The 23,606-nt window shown below is 40.6% G+C and overlaps 1 protein-coding gene across 2 annotated transcripts in view; it reads left to right on the top strand.

Annotated features, from left to right (window-relative positions):
• Nucleotides 1-23,606, top strand: part of slc66a2 (solute carrier family 66 member 2) — a 46,212-nt gene that overhangs the window by 2,772 nt on the left and 19,834 nt on the right. The window contains exons 3-4 of one of the 2 annotated variants that reach the window (XM_036144840.1): nucleotides 4,120-4,170; nucleotides 13,666-13,882. In XM_036144840.1, the coding sequence (XP_036000733.1) occupies nucleotides 4,120-4,170; nucleotides 13,666-13,882 (268 nt within the window). The remainder of the gene's footprint in view (nucleotides 1-4,119; nucleotides 4,171-13,665; nucleotides 13,883-23,606) is intronic. The other variant, XM_036144841.1, reaches the window with a different exon arrangement.

Here is a 23,606-nt window from a genome sequence, read left to right as displayed (position 1 = left end):
TGCAGTTCTGGGTTTTGTGTTGTAGATTTATAGTTAGAAATCTGACCTTTTTCCAGACGTATCACACTCTGACCAAGACTGCAAAGGCCTTCATCATGACATTTTTAACATGCATCCACAGTTAAATAAGGCTCTTAAAAGGGATGGCGTTATCTATGTGTGCATCCTTAAACACCAGTAGGTGTGCCGCAGGGTTCCGTTTTAGGACCAGCTCTGTTTTCAATTAATGGAAGCAGTGTCAGTGAGAATGTTACTGATGGCTGTATACATTTTTATGCTGATGACTGTGCAGTTTAGGGCCATGCAAAAACTGTTGCTGCTGTGGTTTGGTATCTGCAGACAACTTTTGACTTTATTCAGTGTGACTTGCTTCGCCTGAGACTGGTCCTAAATGCTGATAAGAGAACGGTCACGCTGTATGCTAACGAAGATAAAGTTCCACAAACTCTCTCTTCCACAAAAACGACGACAAGACAAGCGATAGTTTGTCGAGACTTACGAGTACCTTGGCCTAGAAATTAACAATAAGCTTTAATTTAAGTTGCATATTGAACATATTGTTAGAAAGTTAAAGATCAAAGTACAGTTTTTCTTTCGAAAAAAGATCTTGCCTTTCTTTCAGTGCAAGGAAGCATCTTGTCTCAATGACCTTCCTGCCTCCGTTAGGTTATATTGATTGTTATTTATAGGCACGCATCTGCCATCTGATCATTATTAATCCATACAGTCAAGCATTGGTTTATTTTCATTTAATATAGCTGTCCTTCGACTGTGGCTGCCTTATTTATCCTTTTACAGGTCACTTAGACAGTCTAGCAACAGACTTCACTCTCAGGACTTTATCTCCTTTAGTTCTCCATTAGTATGATGAGAACTAAAGAATTTTTTTACTCTGAGTTATTTCATAATTCATATCAGTTATAAAATGTTATATAGCATTCACATGCATCTACATGTATGGTTTATCAGAAGAGCTTCATAAATATGAAAATTGCATTTAGGTATGATTCACAATAGTAGGATTTTTATTTGGTGAACAAAAGAGTATTGTAGCTCAATGTAATGTCACAATGAAGGGCTTTTCAGTAGTCTTGGTCATTGTATATGTCTGCTAAAAGGTCAATTTTTTTTAGCTAACAGAAATGCTGCATTTGAACACTTCATTACTGCTAACCACGCATTTTACACATGTGGCAGGCATATTGGGGGTTTTTTTGGGTCCAAAGGTACGGAGAAGCCTCCAAATCTCCATATTCATCCAAGCTCAGTGTGCTTTCCTGTTGGCTTCTCCAAATTACAACCTGTAGGTTCCAATACAGCAACATGCAAATGATTCCCATTGTTCCACATGGGTCAGATGAGTCAGCACTTTACTGCTTTCCCTAAGCAAGTGAAATACCATACATTAACTAAAGTACTAACTTTTTAAGCTTTAGATAAATGTATTTTCAGAAAAAAACAAGGTATAAATTAAATAAAAAAAAATTTCATACAGAGTTTAGGGAAAAAAATGTAAATGTACTTTGAGAACCATTAGCTAAAGCTAGCAGCTAGCCTTCATTAGCCTAACACGTTTTTTTCTCTTTGTAGATTTATTTTTAAACTACATTGCTTTGTTTCAACCAATTTGGTTGTAGCACCAAAGAAATAGGATTTTTTCTCCTCTTTTTACATAATGATACTAGCTTCATAAGGGATAGGCTAAATGGTGTATGAGTAAAGATATTCTTAGAATATAATTTTTGCAGGAAATGTGGCTTGAAAATACATGATTACTTTGCTTATTTTAGGTTCTTTAAAAAAACGTCTTCATGTTAAAATGGTCAATATTACTTTTTTTGGTATCAACATTCAGGAGATTCTTTCCAATGTTTTTTTTTTTTTTTAATTACTATAAAGGAACAAAAATGTAATTTCAATTATAACTATTAAATTAAACCCACAGTTACTGGTTTCAAAATCTTATGCTTTATGTCTGAGAGTATAGACAAAAACAAATAGCTTTTTACTGTTTTAAGCAACATTTGTGGCCATATAAGTTTGTTTTGTAGTTTAGACTGGCAAAGTTCACCATCAATTCTCAATGACTTCTTTACCTGCTAGTAGCCTAGTTGTTTTCTGCTAATCCTGGTTGTTACGTGTAATGTTTGCCTGGGCGGGGCTGCATTCATTGTTAAGAATTTTTCTTTTAAACCTGTAACCTAGTTTATCAGGCTCTAAAATTACTTTTGCGGTTTTTTTTCTCTCTCGAGTTTGACCTCAAGTGGATAAAAACCAATTAAAAGTCCAAACCATCACCCTTACACTACCGGCTGGTTTAAAGTGTTAATGCTGATGGGCTGGCATTTCTACTATGGTCTCATCAGTCCAAAGGACAGTGTTCCAAATGTCTTGTTCATTCAGATGCAGCTTTGGAAACCTGTATTGTGTGTCTGCTAAATTCTTTTGTTTTGTCTTTAGAGAGAATAGGCTTTCTGCTGGCAAACCGTCCAACAAGTCCTATACTCATTTTCATCTACCATCTTGAACCTTAATATCTAAAATGCCTTTTGAGGCCTGCTGAGATGGAGCCCTTGGGAATTTGGTAGTTTCTCTGGGCATTGCTTAGGCTGACCGTGGGGGTGAATTCTCTGGGACGTCCATCCCTGGAGAGATTGGCTGCTGTCTTAAATGTTTTCCACTTGTAAATAAATCTTCTCGCTGGGAAATGGTGGACGTCAAATGATTTGGAAATAGCCTTATAATGTTTGGTGGGCAGAAACTGTTGCTTGTCTAAGTTTGTTGCGGAGGTCTTCTGCTTTATCAAACTGCCAAAACTCTTGCTTATATATATATATAGGTGGTCACAACTGATAAGCAATTAATAAAGCCCTGTAAGTAGCCACACATGGTGGCTTTACTTTATTGTATTTGACCAGAAATATTAAACAAATATTAAACCATTGAGAAAATTTCACCTTAATTGTAAAGATGATGCTAGTGTATAAATAGTTGTATCATCTGCGTAGAAATAGACTATGGCTTAATCTAGATGGTTTCAAACACTATTTCTATAAATGGATAAAAGAACTGTTCCCAAAATTCACACCGGTTTTCACCTCTAATCCCGCGATTGTTTAGAGACACAGGGTTCTCCTAGTTACATACTTAGAGAAAAAATTCAGCACAGCCTTACTAAAGCCATAATGTGGCAGACGTTGCAAGGCTTTCTTTCCTTCTTAAATCCAATGACAGCAGCAAAGGTTTATTCTGCGTTCACACCTTCCTTTCTCTTTGGGTCTCATCTTCTCTTTACAAATAATGAAAACCTGGAATGTATTGTGTGGCTTTAAACATGTTAGGTTAAGTTTCATTTGCTTTAGAACCTGGAAAAGAACAGAGCTGATTTAAATATGCCCTGATAGATAAAACCTTGAAAAGAAAAGAGGGAGTTCTTGCAGTTCCTCCTTAAAACATGCATGGGTTTCCAATGAAAGGCAAAGTAATGTTGCCTTACTTTCTCTAAAACATCACTACAATTAATGCTAAATGCTTTTTTCCCCCTTTCTTTTATTTCTTGAAGGCTCACAGGAAGGCTATGTTACACCTAATGTGCTTGAAAAGTCTAAACCCAAATTTGTGTACAGCACACTTAATATCTTAGCAAACTGCCATGTACTTATTCTCTGCCTCCTTCTGTGTCTGTGAGAAGTAATTAAGTGAATGAGGACAAAATAAGGAAAAGCTGGCCTGATTGCTTGGGCTGCACAGAATTAATAATACAACCAAAAGAATTTTGCATTCATTAAAATTCACTTAATACAACATTAAACCATATACATTATTACTTTTTTAATTTTAGACATGACATTGGGATTCGTATCGAAAAAATAAAACATGCGTTTGCTTCTGAGAAAGTTCCTGCAGTTTTTTGCCCCTTTGCAGCAGGTGTTCAGGTGATCAGTGAGGCACAGTAACCGGGTCAGACTCCAGCTCGTTACCGGGTCACTCACTAAGGGCTGGAGTGTATAGCTCATCCGCCGGGAAAACACTGCAGCTCCTCTGTTAGTGTTGGTGAAAGAGATGCAGAAAACCAAGCTGTTTCTTCTTCTTGTCCCTTTCTCTCTGTTTTGCCCGTAGCGACAGACAGTAAGGACGATGAGGTCAGAATCCCTAAGAGGCACTTTCTGGGTACGTACCGTGAAACATCAGTTGTAGTTCATCCATTCTCTCTCTCTCACGCACGCACGCACCCCACCCCCTCATTGTTTCGCATGCATGATGACAACCCAGCTAACAGCCGCTGGCCCCAGACTAACAACTGCTAACATCTTTTCGGTGAAGCATGAGCCTGTCTCACCTGCATGGAATTCCATCTCTGTCCAGCTTTGAGCCGTGGAACATGTTCACTGACATGTTTACCGACATGTTCACTGCATCGTTGCATGTTACAGTGCGGGTCCTCTCCTCGTTGCGGTGACTGATGAGCTGTACTTGAACGAGCTGTGTGGGTTTGGCACGTTCTGTTTATGTCCCTGTTTTGACGCATTGAGCTTAATCAGCACAGAACCACAATTTCACAGACCTGTTATGCTTTGTATTAACTCTTGGGCGCATGAACACTTGCAGCTTTTTATTTGCTGTGATCTGACCTTAGCTCTAACGTAAAAGCGGACAGCATCTGTTGTTTGCCGCATGTTTATCTTGTCATGATCCATTCAGTAAAATGTGATGCACGTTCTCTGTAAAAGCTGATTGTTTGTATTTTCCTAAGCCCTGTGCAACCAAAAAGAGTTGTCGCATGTCCTGCTCAGGTTCTGCCAGAAGCTCATAAATGGCTACAAAAGGGATGAGCCTTCTCTGCAACTATACATTTAGGCTTGTATGTACACTTTTGAACCTGTGTGGATTAGAGGGAGGGGGGGGGGGGAGATCCACAAAGTCAAAAATGTGCACCCGTTTCTTGCTTTTAAAAAGAATTGGAGTTATATGTTGTATGGCCATTGCACCTACAACAAACAGGCTGAATACATCATCATCTTCATCATCATCATCATCATCATCAAAGAGCCAAACTACATATGGCATTCATGACTGTAGGTAAATGCAGATCTCCTGAACCCTAAAACTAAGTCCTTCTTTTCTTTTTATTTATTCACTAATTGTCTTGTAACTTCATTGTAAACCCAAAGGCAAATTGAGGAAACTGGTGCATGTCAGGGAAAGCAAAGTGTTATGAGGCAGAAAATGCATCCCAGAAATGCGTAGGACGCATGCTGGGTTTTAAGAAAGCTACTGCTGGGAGCAGAAACTTGAGATGTTTGGCCTGAAGTGGCCCCCCCGGCCCTAAACCTTCGCTCTGTAGTGTGGTGGTTCCTCATTTCTGTAGAAGCACGAAGCATTTTAAAAGGTGTGACGGTAGTGCAGCGTCCGAGTTGTGATTCTGGATATGGACGCTAGATGGCAGTAGGAAACAATAAATAGATGGATTCAATACCCGGAGAAGATCGGGGTGCACAATATGTAAAACTGAGGTGGCTTGATATCAGAGGGATTTTTTTTTTTAAACTCCTTTCAAAGAATTTTCAACCTCAGAAATAATAATAATAAAAAAAGAGTGGAGCAGTATAACATGTTTTTTTTTTTCTGCACAATAATTCATTGACTTCAGGACCCAGGTTTGGCCTTGCTTGCTCAGTCTCCCTTCATGTCTAAGGCCAGAGGGATCAGCCCCTACGAAGAGCCATTGATTAGTTCGCTCTTCCAAGCATCATTAGAGCAACGGGACATTTTGTACTTAGAGAGCAGCTCTGCGCTTGCCCATCGATCCACTCTCACATGTCACGCAGAGAAATCAACCTTTAGAGACCTTGAATTGCTGAAGTAAAGTTCAAAACTAAGGCCTGCACCTCGTACGTCTTCTAGACGAGCCGGCTCTGAGCACCCCACAGTCGCGTTCGGGCAGCAGCGTGGTCTCCAAACGTCTCTTGTTTGTTCTCATAAGTTTCACTGTCACACTGGGCAGCTCCATCTAACAGCTGGACATTTGTACTTGGAGACAAAACAACCCAGCACGTTTCCAATGCGCCGTTGGATGGCCAAATAAGGCCATGCAACAGATACGGCCGGCTGGGAACGTTTTCTGCACAGATCACATCCTGCAGGTCAGAGAGCCCGCGGCGCCTCGGCTTTAATCAAACAAACGTCCCCTGTGCGCTGTGCTGGTGCGGCGTTGGGGCGAGGGGAAACCGTACGACAGCCGCTCGGTTCGCTTGGATCTAAATGGAAAAGCTGCCTGACCCAATCCCTTTTTTTATAAGGAGATTAAAAGATCTGATCATTCAGCGGTGTCAGAATCGGCTACACCGGTGATCAGTCACGTGCAGGTAAAAGGATTTGGAAGAAAAAGATGAGATGAAATATTTCTCGGGGAAGAAAAAAGACGTTATAAAATTGTCACGGGCAAACTTTCCAATTGTTCGAGAGGAGAAAAGTTGGGACCTTAAGGCAAAAAGTGATTGGATTTTTATTTTGTTTTTTTCAGGATCCCCAGCTGTATAAAAGATGAATTAGTGTCAGCAAGCGAACCATGAGGCAAGAAGACTGCATTGTGAAAACCTCAGTGGCTGTTTGTCTTCAGGCTCTGGATTGTTTGCCCATACTGTCCCACTGAGCTGCAACTCCATTCTCTCTAAACCACTTTCCTCTTGTCTTTCCTCTTTCTTTATGTCGCAGCTCAAACTTTAGCCTCGGTAAGACACCATTGGATTAGCTCACCCAGGTCGTGGGGATGGAAGTTATCTGTATTTTGTGGACTTTCAGTAAGTCAATTCAAAAGGCAAAACTGAAATTTTGATTAATTATACACATCGATACATTTCAGGTATCTTGATTATGTTGATGATTATAGCAATAAAAATCCAATATTCAATTTCTCTGATGATTACACTGTAAAAAGGGAAACAAAAGTGCACTTGAAATAAGACGGTGTATAAATATTCTTCTATTGGCAAATCATTTAAACTTACCTGCTTTAATTAAGAATAAATACACTCATTTCAAGAAAAAAACTTATTTAGTTCTCTTTTTGCAGTGTAGAATTTTACTAAAATACATGATTACTTCTACTAAACAGCTAGCAAAACATAAAAATAAAAACTTTCTAATAAGGAAATTTCTAATATGAGTTGTATCAAGCCACTTGATCCAACTCAGCTGGATCAATTGGCTGAATTACCTCCTCGGTATGCAGTCAGGTAAACCAGAGTCCTGCTAATGACCTGATTATTTGACTCAGGCGTGTTGAAGCAGAGATACGTAATATTTGAAGAATACCAGACCTCAAGGACTGGAGTTGAAGACCCCCGCTCTAGGGCAACTGTGTCATTGGGACCATTAACTCTCTTGGTCTGACCCCCCAACGTCAGTTTGCCATGAAGCTCTGGGCAACATAGCTTTCAGGATCATAGGGTACATAAACCCTTCCACCATGTTTAGGGGGTGATTAAGCAGAGGCGAATATTATGTTATGGAATAAACAATGAGAAAGAAGGGTGCTCACTAGACAGTTGTTCAGCCGACAGTTATTAACACCCTCTACAAGGAGGTAAAGCCACAAAATGTAATTGCTCGGGAAGCTTGCTGTTTAGAGTGCGCTATTAGAAAAACAATGAAAAGTTGAGTGAAATGTAAAGTTGTGGTGGAGAAAGATGAACAAGTAACACAATTAACCAAAGCCTTGAGGGGTTTGTGAAGCAAGGGCGATGTGAAACTTTGACAGACCCAAAAGCCTTGGACTAGAGGTAGAATCAGAGCTTCAGAAGCCGCCACCCACAGAAGTATCCTGGACAAGAGCTACAACTGGTGCATTTCTTGTGCTTACCCTCTCCTGAACCAGAGATAATGTCTCCACCATTCTGCATTTTACCTAACGAGATAAAGGACTGGACTCTTGCTCAGTGGTCCAAAACCGCCTTTTCAGATACAAGTAAAGTTTGCAATTCATTTGGAAATGAAGGTCACCAAATCTAGAGGAAGGATGGAGAGGCACAGAATTCAGTTTGCTTGGGGTCCGGTGTGAAGTTTCCACAGTCGGTGATGGTTTATGGGTAACCTATAGAGCTGTCTATCCACCTGGAACCCTTTAGAACACCTAATCTTTCCCTTTACTTACAAGATATGGCCCATATTCCCAAAACTGCCAATGCCTGTTACTGGCCATGGATCACCATGGTTGAATGGCCAACCAGCCAATCTGGCTTTTACCCCATAAAGGAGCTATGTAGTATTGTCAAGAGGAAGACAAGACCCCGGAGCCAATAATGCAGGCGAGCTGAGAGCACCTGTCAAAGAAGCCTGGGCTTCCTTTACACCTCACAAGGGCCACGGACTCCATGAGGAGCATAGATATGAGTCCCTAGCAAGTATTGCTTGCATATACTCTACTGTGAATAGATAAGCTCTCAGTCTTTGACCTTTTATGTGTAAATAATTTCATTGGCTTTAATGTAATGTTTTTATTTTCAGGGGGAACCTAATTTGAGTTTTCAACAGCTTCTAATCAATATTAACAAAGTTAAAAAGGTGCAATTAGTCTTAGAGAAAATCTTTTTACTGAATTAGTAGAATAAATACAGATTTTTAATAATATTCTAACTCCATGTTTTACTGGTTTTCCCTTACAATGCTTGGTCAGATCTTTCCCATTTACCATTGTGTTAACACACCTGAGATCAAATCAAAGAAGCAGTGGTAGTTACATTTGCTCAATATCATTTGGTTTCACACTCTGGTTTTGTTTTTTTTGTTTTTTAAACCTCAGAGAATCCTGTTGAATAATGATGTAAAGAAATGGCACTTAGATTTTTACAAGGATTCACCACAAAAAGTGTCAACCTAATGACATGACAGCAGAGCGGGACAAGAGTAGATGGGTTAATTTATTTTTCTGGTTCAAATATGCCTCTGCTGTAGTTTCAGCAGCCTTAGCAGCTGAGAATGGGTCACCCTACTCTGCGGGTGCAGTTATTCTGTCATTAAGGACAGCTGGGGACCTAAGTCCACCATAGACCCGAGGAATATAACACATGGGAGTTGCACTCATCGGAGCTGTTCTAGCAGTCTCTCATAATAATCTCCTGGCTCCTCTCGAGTTGAGTGACGGAAGGCCATTATTTCAACCACCCAGAGACCGTCTGAGAACAGTTCAGAAACCAGTAATTTGAATCCCAAACTCCGACCCGTTTTTCTTCCTATAGATGTCCCACAGCTGTGTGGGATGTAAAGCCCTGAAGCCAGCCAGACACGGGGAGTCCACTGTTCCGCTCCAGTCTCTTCCCCACAGAAGCCAGCCGTAGCTGGCAAGCAGCATTCGGGCTAAAGGGGAAAAGGAGTGCTGCTCTGGACACTCTGGTGCACAGCAAGAGAGGGTTTATGGCGAGTTGAACCGCTGTGATAAACATCACTTAGTGGTCAGTGGGAAATAATGACACTGTTTTACTCAAAAGCTTTCAGTGCAGCTTGTGCCCAGTTCCCAAAGCTGGTATGTTGTCCAATATCTCAAGGATTTCCTATGTCTCCTTTTTTTTTTTCTTACAGAGTGGGGTGCTTTTCAGAACCGCCAGCTAAAGTTACAGTATGGGACAAAATAACAGGCTCTTTCCAAGCACCGTAGTCACAGTTAGGAAGTAGAAAAGAAAGCCCTACAGATGAACTTGTGTGGTCTGCAATTAGTTCTCACATACATACAATTATCAGAAAGTGTTATAAAAATGATTTAAAGTTTTGGTTGACGGATATCCCTGCATAATTAAAAACTTCTGTCTGGTAGGAATGTAACGATGCATGAGGTGATAAACAATAGTGAGTTCACTTTAATGAGGTGGGATGAGGTTTTACAAATCTCAAACCATGCTTTATAGAATCTTTCATAGGTAATGTATATCCTGGTCTAAATATTGTGGCATTTCTGCCTGTCTAATACAAAGGTTGCTCTAGTGCCAAAAAGCATTGAAATTCTCTCATTTTGTGTTTTCACAAATAAAATGTACATTGTACGTTTGTACATTTCAATCTGTTTTAAGGATGTTCTGTTCAGTGTAGGACCATCCAGTTTGTGTTTCAAGTGCTAATTTAGCACTACTGGCAGTATTCTCACAGCTACTCCAAATTGTTTGTATTTTTCCTGACTCACTGTCAGTTGTTTTTTTTTTGTGTGCGTGCTACAGTATACATAAATGCTAAATCCAGAATTTTTATTTTAAGTGACACAGGCTTCCTTAAAACCAAAATGTGTCCCTGTTAACTGGCTGTCAAAAAAGGTAACTGAAGAACTATTTTCCTTTGTACTTCAGAATAAGAGTCTAAAAAAATAGATATAGGGTGTCATGCATAGAACATGGACATTCACATCTCTATTAGGTTAGACTTATTATGCCACAAAATTGCATAATGACAGCTATTGAATAATGCAAAGACTTACATTTTCAGAGAAATATTGTGGCGTTTTAAAAATAACCAGGCATTGGCAGGTTACCGGTGTCAAGGTATATGAAGCCTTTACAAAGTTACAGTGTCTACCTGCTAAGAATTTCTATCAAGCCGTTCCAACTGTTTAAAGTCCTTTTAGAGAGATGCCCAACAGAATAGCAGAATGAGTGGCGTTTTCTCTGGCTGTATGAAGCATAATAATACAGCTATGCCCCTCCTCCACATATTGCTGCCTGTCGCCAGTCAGCCGGTTGAAAAAAGGCTCGAAAATATTTCTGTCTGGTTGCAAAAAACACAAATTGTCATGGTGTGGAAACAAAAACAGTTTTTGCACCCCATTTTTTGTACTTCGCTGAATTGCTGACTCTCATCCAAACACGTTTTAAGCCATTTTTGTGGTAAAGTATTTATCGTATAGTAGCAGTTTGAAGTCAATGTTTTGACCGTTTCTGGCGAAATACATTCAAAAGTACTCATTCCTATTTTATGGCACAATATACTATGCTTTACTCCTGCTAGTGTTTAGTACAGTTGTTAGCTGTAGCTTTTAAAACATCCTCCAAACTATATGGCTAGCTTGTTAGCGATGTGTAAGGAATTTTTTTTTTTTATAGAACTGGTCACCTCAATTGACTGTATTATATTGAAATGTTACTAAGCTTTTACTAAATCTTAATTTAATTCTCTAGAACCAGTTTTGTGTTGTTTAGTTTACCGTTTTTATTCGAAGGAATTACTTACTGTTCAACTGCTGCTAGCGTACTCATTAGCAAGCTAGCAAAGGAAAACAATACGAACATCTCAATGTTTTTTTGCCCACTATAACGAATTGTACTCACATCAGTTATATGCCACAATATGGTTCCACTGGGCAGCCCTAGATGATGTATATCATTTACTCTTTTATTAGTTTGATTTCCAGAATGCCTTTAGCGTCCAGATTGGCACTAAACCCGACTCACTGATGGCCTCCCACTGTGTTGAAGCGTTATCAGACTGCACCAGCATGGCGATAAGCTGGCTTACGTTGCTGTTCTTTGGCTCCACAGCAAACATCAAGCATCTGTACCTTCAGGATAAACATTGGTTAACAGTAGATATTCAGCAGCTCATAGAGGATTTTGATGGCGTTTCAAACACTTACTGTCCCCAGTGTGCCTACTACAAAAACTGCCTTTTGTCTCCTGTGTTTGCCTTATGTTGCATTTTTGATTTACTGTTAAGATTTTGCCCTGTGAATAGCATGTGGCAGCTTGACAGAAGGCTGTGACCTGGTTTGGATGGCTCCTTGAGATTTATTCAGTTACATTTATGGGATTTGTTGAACTTGTCTTTCATAAAGGAACAATTGCATTGTCTCCGTTATGGAAAGCCACTTAAGCTTCCACGCATGCATGGCAGCCATGCGTAATCATTTAGAAATGCCATCTAAATGTCAGAACCACTCACCAATAATTCTCTAAATATTTCATCCAGTCATGTCCTCAAATGTCATAAACATTTGTGGGTTTTTTGCTTTATTTGATTTTCTTATGTTTTGATTAATAGGTGTGTTCTCTTGAAGCGCTTTATTTTAGTGGATAAGTTAGGCCAAAACAACAGCTGCTGTTCTGGTGTATTATTTATTGCATTTTATTGGTTGGATTTCTCTAGAGACGCATACAGTCAGCCCACATGGAATGGTTTCTGTATGTTTCTTTAACTGGATAAGGTAAATTTAATTTAAACTGTATTAAGCACTTCTTCTCTACCATGTTTGTGGGTCATACATATGCCTTAAAATACATCAGTGCAGCAGTGCTGTTCTGCTTACAGCTCTTAACCAGATTTTAAGGGTTAAGCTTATTGGCTCTTTTTTTTTTAATAAGGGTCGTCTTTGCAGTCCTCAGACCTGCTTTCATGTGAATAGAGTGCACATAAGAAGTGATGAATCAGACAACAGGTCATATAACGAGCCCCCTCAAAGCTTTTTACCCCCCTTCAAACTGTATATAAGACCTATAAGAAAAATTGTAGTATATTAAACACACATTAATGGGAACTTTATCCAAATGGAGACCATCAACGATTTGCGCCAGTGACACATTATATGTGTGTGTATAGATGTAGTTGCAGCTGAGTGAGAATATTTTTTGTGCATTTTACTAGTAAAGTGAGGACATCGATGTAAAGTTGGGGGGAGGGGGGAGGGTCTGAATATAAATAGAAGATTGTGGGAGTGGTGTGAAAATTCACAGCTCACATGTGAACTTGGGTAACAACCTAGCAGGAAAATGGGAAACAGGAAGGAGCATTCATCTGGTTCAATGGTGCTTGCTTTTACACTAATTTGTAGGATCAAATACTCCAACTGCAAAGCTTTACTACTATTCTTCCTTAGGAACATGCTACATGTGTCAGAATGTGTGCAACACACAGCAACGATATCTGATATTAATACATTTGGAGAGTGGGGTGAAACTTTGGAGAGAGTACGTGAGAACATGCAAAGAGTACGACAAATACTACAACAGCGGGGCAAGAAACATGGCGCTTATTAAGGAAGAAAGTAGTCAGGTTTAACAGCAACATTCTTTACTCAGACAATGACACTGTAATCTGTAGAAAAACAAAGCAGCGATGAAGAAATACAAACCCCCAAAACTCAGACAGTGACGAGCTCTAATGAGCAAACTGCAAACAGGTCCACGGTGGAAACGGAGACATCCCTCTCCAGAGAGAGCAAGCTCATTTCAGCCGCTTGTATCTGGGCTCTCGTCCTTTTGGTCATGATGCATGTCTCACGACCATAGGCAGGGCCTGGAACGTAGACCAACCAGGAAATCTAGCTCTTTCTTCACTACAACAGACCAGAACAGGGCTCACGTTATGATGGACGCGGCATCCATCTGTTGATCTCTGTCCCGTTTCTTATACTTCATCCTTCTTTGCTCTACTAAATATTACTTTTTCCCGCCTTTCTGCCTACCTTTCGCCTGTAGATAACTCACCTTTACAGATCAAGTAACAGCAATTATCATTTTAAAGTTTTCTTTCTAATGTCATAAAACCATGACAGCTCATTAATCAAAGATTTTTTTTTAACCTTGCTCAACGCTGCTGATACCATGCCATCAGCACCAAATGGACCTTTTCTAGAAAACCAGAGTTAGTTTGATCTCTCTCTCCCTCTCTGTTCTGACTCTGTGCCTGTTTTAGACTTTGACTGGACCTACTTCTGGTCATGGAGTCGCTTCATGGACTACGTTCAGTGTGTCGTGGCCTTCACTCTGGTGGCAGCCTACATCACCTACCTCCTCCTGGACTCGGCGCTGTTCGTGGAGACCCTAGGCTTCCTGGCGGTGTTCACCGAGGCGATGCTGGGAACGCCGCAGCTCTACTGCAACTATCAGAACAAGTCCACAGAAGGAATGAGGTAGGGAAGAAATCAATACACAACTCAGGTTTGATCCAGCAGATAAGAAATAAGAGCTTTGTGCCTGGACGTGGGAAAAAAAATGGGAAGGAGGGTTTTGCCAAACAACTAATTACATTGCCATGCGCAGTATTGTGCAGTATTGTGTGTTTGTGGCCGCTAGACAGAAATAAACGGAGGGCTAGAGACGTAGAAGATGGTATGTTGCAGACAGAGAGATGTGAAGATGGGGAATACAGCCTGTCTGTAAACCCCATAGGGATGTTTATTTTAAATAAAAGCTTTAAGAACCACTTTTCTTTACTAAATAAAAGCTGTACATACTGTGAGCTGTTGTTTTAGACTTGATTAACGCTGCAAGTGATGGAAACAGAAATCAAAATCCTTGCTTGCACCCATAAAGCTGGCTAAGAAATTCACCCCTGAAAGTATACCAGTAATTTGTGTTTTAAGTCAGAGAATAAACACAGCATTAAGCAAAATTGTGCCGCTTGACTCCTCGGCCATTTGATGTCAGTATAAGCACTTTTTGAATGAGGTTTACGCACGCTGCAAGTTACGAAAACTCAGAGGTGCAGGACCTCACACCAAGGCAGACCGTTTGGGGGGGTGGGGACACACCGTGATTGCATTAAGGCACGTGCATCCTTGCGCCCTGTTGAATGCGGGGAGTATAGACCTAGCTTAAAATGCATTGTTAGATTTAAGAAACTGAAAATGTTTTTTCTTCTCCCGTTTCTGTCATTGTTTTTACAATGAGCTGAAACTGGACATATGGCAATGTTTCAGTATATAGAGTAAATGTCCTTGAGCAAGAAAGAAATATATGGAGTGAGAGTCTTTCGGTGGTAAAACAGAGAGCCCATTCACATCTAAGAATCAGAATCAGAATCAAGTTTAATCGCCTAGTAGGTTTGCACTTACAAGGAATTTGACTTGGTGATGATGGTGCAGACAAAAAATAAGAATACAGTAAAATAAGAAGTAAAAAGGATATATACACGGAAGCTGTATACACTCAGCAGACTGTGCATCAATGTAACGCAGAAGCTTGTAAGTCCTGAACGGGGGAGAGAGACAGTGTCCAGATTCATGGGCGGCTCTTGGCCTTGTTTATAAGGCTGGTAGCGGATGGAGAAAAACTGTTCTTGTGGCGTGAGGTTTTGGTCCTGATGGACCGCAGCCTCCTGCCAGAGGGAGGCATAGTGATTCCTGGTGAAGGTATTTGTATCAGCATTTAGTTTGAGGCATGTCAGACTGTTGGATGGTGAGTTGCTGTTCTTGTTCAAAAGATGTACTTCATCAAAATCCCGACCCGCACACTGGGAACTCAGAGAAACGCTTGTGTTGTGTGGACTGAATCCTCCTCAGTCTTGCCTAATCTTTGGAGAGATGGAAGCATGGACGGACGAAGAGATGCTTCAGGTTTTAAAGCTGCCCTTTTGCTGAAGGTGTTCTGCTGATACTCAGTTCTTTTTAAAGCTTCCCTAAGGTGGTTAGTAGAGTACAGTCAGGCAACATGTGGGCAGCTTTGACTCCTCTTCTTTTGAAAATATTTATTTCTATAAACTTGTATATGAATTCTTAACGTGAAAGAAAGTTTCTTATAAGCTTGACGCCTAAACAAGTCTTTTTTTCTTCTTTTCTTTCCCAAAGCAATTCTCAATTCTCTGAAAGGGTGCAGTGGAAAAACTCTGACCTATATTTGTAACCCTTCGTAACCATTTCCAGACAGAGTCCTTTAGCTTCAAATCTTTCCTGTAGTTACTGTAGATCAGGGCATGATATGATGCTTTTTGAGATCTTCCAGCCTACTTCATATTGCAGGACAGGTTCTGTTTAAACATTTATGTTGAGTTTACAGTTATGTAACTGGGTTTGTTCTGCGATGAACCAAAGTTCTTTACAGAATTCAGATTTTAAAGGTACATATTTGCACTATTTGACATTTTTTAAATTTATATGGCAGTGACTCACTCTGGTTACATACCTTTTTCTGAAAAATTATCATGTCCTGCAGCTGTAGTATTTGTTATTTTTGTCTTTAAAGCTTTATTTGTTAGTAAATATAGCCATTCTGTATATATTTACCATTACAATATCGTGTGACCGAGGTTATTTATTTAGCAGCTGCATCAATGGTGACCATCTGGCTTTCTAATAGTTCTGCGGTGCTGCCAGTAGATGGCGCCACATCTGTTTATGTCAGCTCATTGCGACAGTTGCTGGAGTTCTATTTAGGCTCAAAAAGGGCCATCAAAACACTATCTGGACGGACACTTGCTGTGTTTAGCCTTATTTCATCATGATCAGCTGGATTTTGGTCTTTTTTGTATAGGCATATAAGGTGGCTAAATCCATTTAATGAAACTGCATGAGCAGGTTTTGAGAAATGAACATTTCCCTGAAACAAAGCTGAAATCCTTCTTTGTCTCGTTCTCATGAAGCCAATGTTGAGTTCTCGTGAGCTGACTGTCTCGTCCCAGACCTAAAGTATCTAAAGTACGACTATTCTTGACAGGTAGCAGATAGAGGAATATTTGACTGTCATCCCGTCTTTCTTCCAGTGTTCACACTTAATAGTCATTCTGATGCAACACTAAACATCAGCTCTATCTGTGATTAATGACTAACTCTTTCTCCTGATGAGGAAATGTTTTATTTATGAGTGCAACTTCCAACACTGGCAGCTCCTTGGGGTTTTCGCGCTGCCACTCCCACTGAGCGGTGCCTTGTAATTATCGTGTTGTCTTTTGTACGATCATTAACACAGACCCATGCATCTGAGTTTTGTGGAGGCCGGCGAGCTAGAAGTAGGCGAGGGAACCCTGAACACTATTTAGTTGGTATACATGTAAACTTGCCTTCTGCAATTCCACCTTGAAATTCATGCTGTTAATGGCCTCCTGTTAGACTAATGCTTCATTTAGGCTCATTAATGCATCCATTCTCAGGCTGTAATTAGCTGCTGTGAAGCAACACTGATTCATTTCTGATATTTGAGAGCATGTGGGCATATTTGTACGCTCTTCGATGAGGGCTCCTGGAGAGGTTTGAAACTTTGAAATTGAAGCACTTTTAAATCATCGTCAGTGAAAACTAATGGATCGTCAGTGGATTCAAAGAGAACTCTAATTGTGGTAATGTAATTAAACATGATCTCATGTAAATGTCGAAGTCATTAAATTTAAATTGGGGTTGATCAAAGAGATGGAGTTTGAACTCGTCTCTGGGGTCACGGACCTGATGAAAAGCTCCTTCCGCACGCCGTGCCTTGCCTTGTAGCAGCGCGCCCCACCCTTCCCCGCCTCTCTGCTGGTCGTCTTTCAGGATCAGGCGGGTAACTGAGCTCCGACAGGGCTGCCTGTCCCCTTAACCGGCCACAACAGCTCCCACGCTGGGCCTACCCACATCGTCTCTGTCCTCAGCCTGATTCTTATTCTTTGTCTAGCATCTACAATGCTCAGCTAAGCACTTAAATTCAATCATCTTGGTCGCAGGTCATCCTTGGGTTTTCTTACTCTGCAAGCTGTAGCTTCTCCTGTGTAAATGATGTCTCCAGAGAGCAGCCATCCCCACTGCATCAGTCAGAAAGATTCTCAACACACCTACAGATGTATGGAGATGGAACAGTGACGGGTCACTTTGATGGCAAATCTAACTGCATTTGGTTCAGCGCTATAATCAGAGATGTAACCCATTAAGTGCGTTTCTACAGCTGCAAAGATACAGCGCCGTGCAAAAGTATTTTTTTTTTCTTAAATGTCACATTCAGTAAGCATTCTATAAAAGAATGAGATGGGCAATATTCTTAGAGAAATGAGAACTCAGTTGATTGGTGGGTCACTGGCTATGCCATAGACATACACTGCTTACTGCACATTGCATTCCAGTCACACATTAGAGCACAGTTTGCTTTTTCTACTCGTAATCGCTTTTGAAACTCCAGTCTAACATAGTTGGACTGTAACAGCATTACCTTCAGGACTAATACGATTGCCTTACCAATCCCCCTTTACCACCATCCATAAACCCGATTGACTGCGTATCAGAAGCCTGGACGTGATTGAGCAAAGACAGCAAATTACTATTTGATTTGTTGAGCATTCCAACCCTGAAAAGTCAATCCGAAAAAACATCACTGCTATTAATTTTACCATTTAAGGACTATTTTAAATAAAACATTTTTTCTTATTACAGCAATCAGACAAAAGGATTATGTCCAATACATCGCTACATTGTAATTACTGAAGTCATTGTTTTGTTGAAATGGTATACATACCGTATTTTTTGGACTATAAGTCACTCCGGAGTATAAGTCGCACCAGTCAAAAAATTTTGTCCTAAAGAGGAAAAAAACATACATAAGTAGCACCTAGGTCGCAGGAGTGGTCAAACTATAAAAACAAAGTGCGACTTATAGTCCGAATAATACGGTACCTGGCCTGGCCAACCAGACCGACTTATGCTATGTGTATTCAATGCACATCTTATCACATCGTATCAGTCTGGGTGGGCTTAGACCCTCTCAGGTCTAAAACTTACCGGACCAATCACAGCATGGGGAGCGGAAGTTGTGTTGCCAGAATTACCCAAATGCAGCTGCACGTTTCTGTAACTATAACAGTCAAGGTTTCTTGATGACCTGAATGTGCTAGATGTATCTTTAAAACCTGTGTGTCACTTGGTGTTTGCGTCACATCAGTAGTCATCTGATTGGTTCTAACCTGTTTCCGCTGACCCTGTTAGTCCCGCCCTAGTCCCGCCCTTGAAATCGGGCTCTACGCGCTGCTTTCCAGACTGTTATGCTGTCTTTAAGGCATAAGTCAGTCTGGCTCTCCAGGCTTATATATCCTACACGTTTTTTTTAAATGTTATCTTTTCATCTGTGTTCTTGTTTGTTGTTTACAAAAGTTATGTTCATTTATATATCTTAAATATCAAAGAAATGTGTTAAAATAAATTAGGAGACACAAATGATGTGCAACTAAGAACAAAGTTACATGTTGAACACCTAACCCAGATATCCATTCATAGCACTAAGCCACACAAAAACATAAGCAATGGTAGCCTATCAATCTGATTTTGTTAGGGGAAGATTTGTAAGCATTTGTTTATTGAGGAGGAAGTCAGGTGAAAGGTGGTCTGAGAGTAATGGCTTGTAGACCTACTAGACACCATATTGAAGCATCTAAAAACACTGTGGTGCGCCCATTGTGTCGCCAAATTGGTGAGTGATCATGTGTGACAAAAAGTATTCCTAACACTAAGATATTTGCAGCATTCATAGAAAAATAATTTCTGCTCTGGTTCTGACAAGGATTTTAACTCCATCAGCAACCTCTTTGTAACCAGAATAGTCAACCTTTTATAGCGTAAACATCACTGGCAGTGAATGGAAGCAGCCAAAAGTCTCACTTTTCTACACATAATCAGTACATCTATTAAGTCTCTAGGGTTTATCACAGTAATGTAGCTGTCAAAATATGATTCTGGGCACAGGCTCTCACAAATTTAACTGTTAATACGCCCACAGGTTTCTCAACAAAGAAAAAATCCATTTTAAGTCAATGATACATATGCGATGAATGGAAAGGAAGTCAAGGTAATTATGTGCAATCTGTCAATAATTTAGCTCTCTCTGTCTCTCCCCACACACACACACACACACACACACACACACACACACACACACACACACACACACACACACACACACACACACACACACACACACACACACACACACACTTTTGCAGCTGATTATTGGCAGGAAAGATGCTGGAGGAAAGTTTGGCAGCAGTTACTGATTTAACATTGAAGACTTTAGCAGACTTCGCTTTGGGTCGTTGCTTCCCATGAAGTCAAGTTTCCATTCGTTTCAAAATCCTGTCGGAAAAACACGTTTTTAAAAATAGAAACTGTTTTGGGGTGGAACAATGTATTGTCTTTACCTAATCACTGCATAGAGGATCTTTGTGGAAGGTTAGGACCGCTTACTTTCTCTTTCAGCTACCAATATATGACCACATATCCATTTGACGTTTTTCTCTTAGAAAATCTATTTTTCTCTTAGAAAATCTATTTTTCTCCCAAGAAAAGAATCAATTTTCTCTTCACACAACCTCTACTATTGCTATGTCACATCCATATATGGTAGTACCTTTGTGTTTCAAAGAGACTTAAAGTTTTTCAATCAGAAATCTGCCTGTTTAAAATTACTTCTCTTCTCTTTTTTTATCTTTTATTCTTCCTTTTTTTTCTTTTTGTTTTTTCTTTTTTTCCCTTTTTTTCCTTTTTTTCTTTCTTTTTTTCTCTTCTCTTCAAGAAACAGTTGGAAAGCAGGTTATGTTTTTTTTTTCATATCTCCTGTATTTTTAGGTTTTCTTAATCTGCAATAGGATGATATTTACTCTTTAAGCATCCATGTGTTTGTATTTGCTTCCTTAATATATTATTATTTACTCCATCAACACATTTATTCAACCTTATTTTTGCACAAATTCAAAAAAAAATTCTAAAATCTTGTAAGACCCAGCCAGTTTGAGGCATGAAGTTGATTGCTTGTTATGCCGCGTTCCCTGCAGTTCTTTCCTTCCAGGCATCAGTTGCTGCAGCTACAGCAGCCACACAAGGCGTACTGTAGGACACTGTCATTTCCACTTCTGTTTGTTTGTGTCCTCTCCTCGCCGTGTGCACAACCTGTTGAGTCTGACAGGCTGTTGCTAGGTTACTTTAGCTCACAGCTCTGTTCCAAGAGTCAGGGTCCGTGTGTGTCTGTCTGTGTGAGAGGAACGCGGAAAACCTACAAAGTGAGGATGTTTCGCCTTCATATCACATTTTTAACGGTTAGAGATTTAGTTTGCAGATAAGATTAGGTTTGCTTTGTGTTCCACCAAACTCATTTAATGTAGATTAAGTTTAATGTAAAATTCTGTTTAAGTCAAGAGGTGAGTTTAACAGAAGTATTGAGCAGGATGAGCTTTCGGGGGGAAATGCAGATGCGATTTGCAGGGGCAAAACAAAAATGTGAAGCAAGCAAAAAGATAATCTGATTAAGTGGAGCCTTTTATTGGGGAATGGCATCCATATGTGGAAAATAAAGGGTGTAAATAATAAGTTATGTGAGTAAAACCAGAATAACTGTTATAAAGCCAGCTAGAGAAGATATTCCATTGGCTCGGTTGAGGCATCTAAATCAAGGTTCACTAACATGTAATCCCTCGATATAGGAATGGACAATAGGGCATTCATTGCAAAAACTTGCAGAAAAATATCATTAGCTACTTTAGAGAGTCTTATTTGACAAAATCGGCGTGCATCTACAGTTTTTAAACCATGACTTCTGCATGGTTTTTAGGACCTCGGGAACAAACTCTGTGGAAGAAGAGATTATTTCAGCTCAGCCCAATGTCAAGATGGAGGTTTTGTTCAAGGGCCTTGCTTTTGAGCAAGGGCCTTGCTCAAGAGTCAGGAAAGTGATTATTTGCGCGTCCGTGTATGCTAAAGTCAGACGTGGGAGGTTTTATATCACTACGCTTACTTCCTGCCAGGAGAACACATTTCGAGATTTGGATAACGTAGGAAGCTCTGTAGGAAGCTTTTCCACCTTCCTGGCAGGGAAGAGAGTTAGAATGGCTTACACCGGATGTCCCCAGTATGTGCACGGTGCGGTGCTTCGCCATAACATCTTGTCAGACAGGCGGCAGCAGAGCCATTTTTAATGATGAAATATGAATGCTGAATGCGGTGGGGTCCTGCAGTGTCCCTAGCGGACGGCGCTGAAGGCGTTCAGTATTTGATATTAGTTGCCGCAGGTTCTCTTTTCTCCTCACTGATGCCGTCTGACAACAGTTACCTCCATGTTACCTTAATGGGTCCTTAGAGGTTTGCAAAAGGGCCACTCATACATTGTGTATGCGTTGACAGCGCTGTTCTGGCCCGTCCAATTCTCCAGTAACCCCCAGGGTCATTTCCCCGGTCTCCTTTCGTTGTTTTGATTGTGCCAGTTTGTCTCTTACTCAGCATTTGGCAGGAAATGACTGTGGTAGGCCACAGCTCCAGCCTGTGCATTTCTAACTGTGCAATTCATTTTTAGTAGTTTAGTAGTCTAATTTCTGGCTTTTCTGGCCGTGTCGAACTAACTGGAGAAATTGGATAAAAAAAAAACGATCAAAACATGAGTTTAGAAATGTGGTGGAGTTGACTGAAAGTACCTGTAGTCATGATGACAACTCAGTTCCTGATAGTGATAGTGAAGTTAGATGTAAGTTCAGGTCAAAGTGATTCTTCTTATGAGTCGTAATCAAGTTTCTAGTCTTTTGTCCCTAGTGTAAGTCAGCTCATAAAGAGACTTTCCAGAGTGTATGTTCAAAGGAACGAGCGGGAATAGGTTTCTACTTGTTAGTGTCAAATCCTTAAATACATCTAAGTAGAAAGGCTTTTATTTTGCAAAGCTAGGAGTGTCTTTCTTATGATACTGATTTGGTTGTGAAAGAATACAATTTTGGAGGCAAGCTCAGCTTGTTTTGGAATCATTTATTACAGAAGTCTGTTTGAGAGACATCCATATCATCATTATTATTGAGATGCAGCCCTTAATAATCAAAGGTCCCTTTTTACATACGCAGTACTCCTTTCCTGTCACAGCTCTGATCTGTGGTCTACATTCTGGCTTATTTTCCCTATTTATGTGAGGAGAAAGATTGTGCCAGAGACTGGAGTCCCAGGCTTGAAGTCCATTTTTTAAAGTATTTTAATGTATGAACCCACTAAGCCTGTGCCCTTATCCCCTGTTAGTCAATTAAAAGAAGAACAAAAAAGAAAGGCTTTCCGACTGAGTTAGAAAACCAATTCAATGATCATACATTATTTAATTATGCAAAAATAATGTAAAAGGCAATATTAGAGACCAGTGGTGCCCCCTGGGTGTCTTTTCATACTGCGTCTTCGCTTACTACAATTAGCAACTTCTAAATTGCCAATTCACTGTTAGTTCCTAATGAGTTTCCTTAAGGCAGGGCCCTGACACCAGCTTTTTCTCATGATGAACCAGCAGCATTCAGAAGTTGCCATCGGTCTGCGAAGCGACTCAGAAGTAGATAGAAAACCAAGCGAGCCTATCTCAGCCGGTGTTAGAGTAAATATTTGTGAAGGCCGATGTTTGATGAGGGACATCAGGTCAGGTGGAAGGTGTTTGTATGGGTCTGTGCGTGCCTGCGTGTTGTCACGCCGCCGCTGCTGCTATAATTACCTGGTCCTGACACCACGAGACGGGCCAACCCGCCATAAATAAAACGCAACAACACGCTCACACGCGCACACAAACCCAAGGCAGCGATCTGGGACATCCAGCGAGCCAACTGCAGCCTTATAAGTCTTGTGGTCTTGAGCTGCATCCCAGTTTACTAGATAACAGTGCCAGAGCCTTATTTAGCCCGCAGGCTGCTTTCTCCAAACACAGCCATGTGCTACAGTAGCCGTAGCACATGGCTGCATCAGTATACCCCCCAACTCCCCCCCCCCCATGACCTGGTCTGCGGCAATGCCTTCAGAGCTCTGCGGCGTCGTGCTTCGGATCACGGCCACGGATCAGGACAGTGGGAGAATCTTCAGATCATCTGTCCAAGCCATCATCTCTCCATCTGCTCTGATCACTCACGGCTCTGCAATCTTCTTCATGTGACGGATGAAAGGGAAATTGGCCTCCATTCCTTCGGGGCGA

Source organism: Fundulus heteroclitus, chromosome 13 (genome assembly GCF_011125445.2).
Source record: "Fundulus heteroclitus isolate FHET01 chromosome 13, MU-UCD_Fhet_4.1, whole genome shotgun sequence".
NCBI classification, from domain to species: Eukaryota; Metazoa; Chordata; class Actinopteri; order Cyprinodontiformes; family Fundulidae; genus Fundulus; species Fundulus heteroclitus.
Note: the sequence above shows the minus strand (reverse complement) of the source record. Positions and strands in the feature narration are given on the sequence as shown.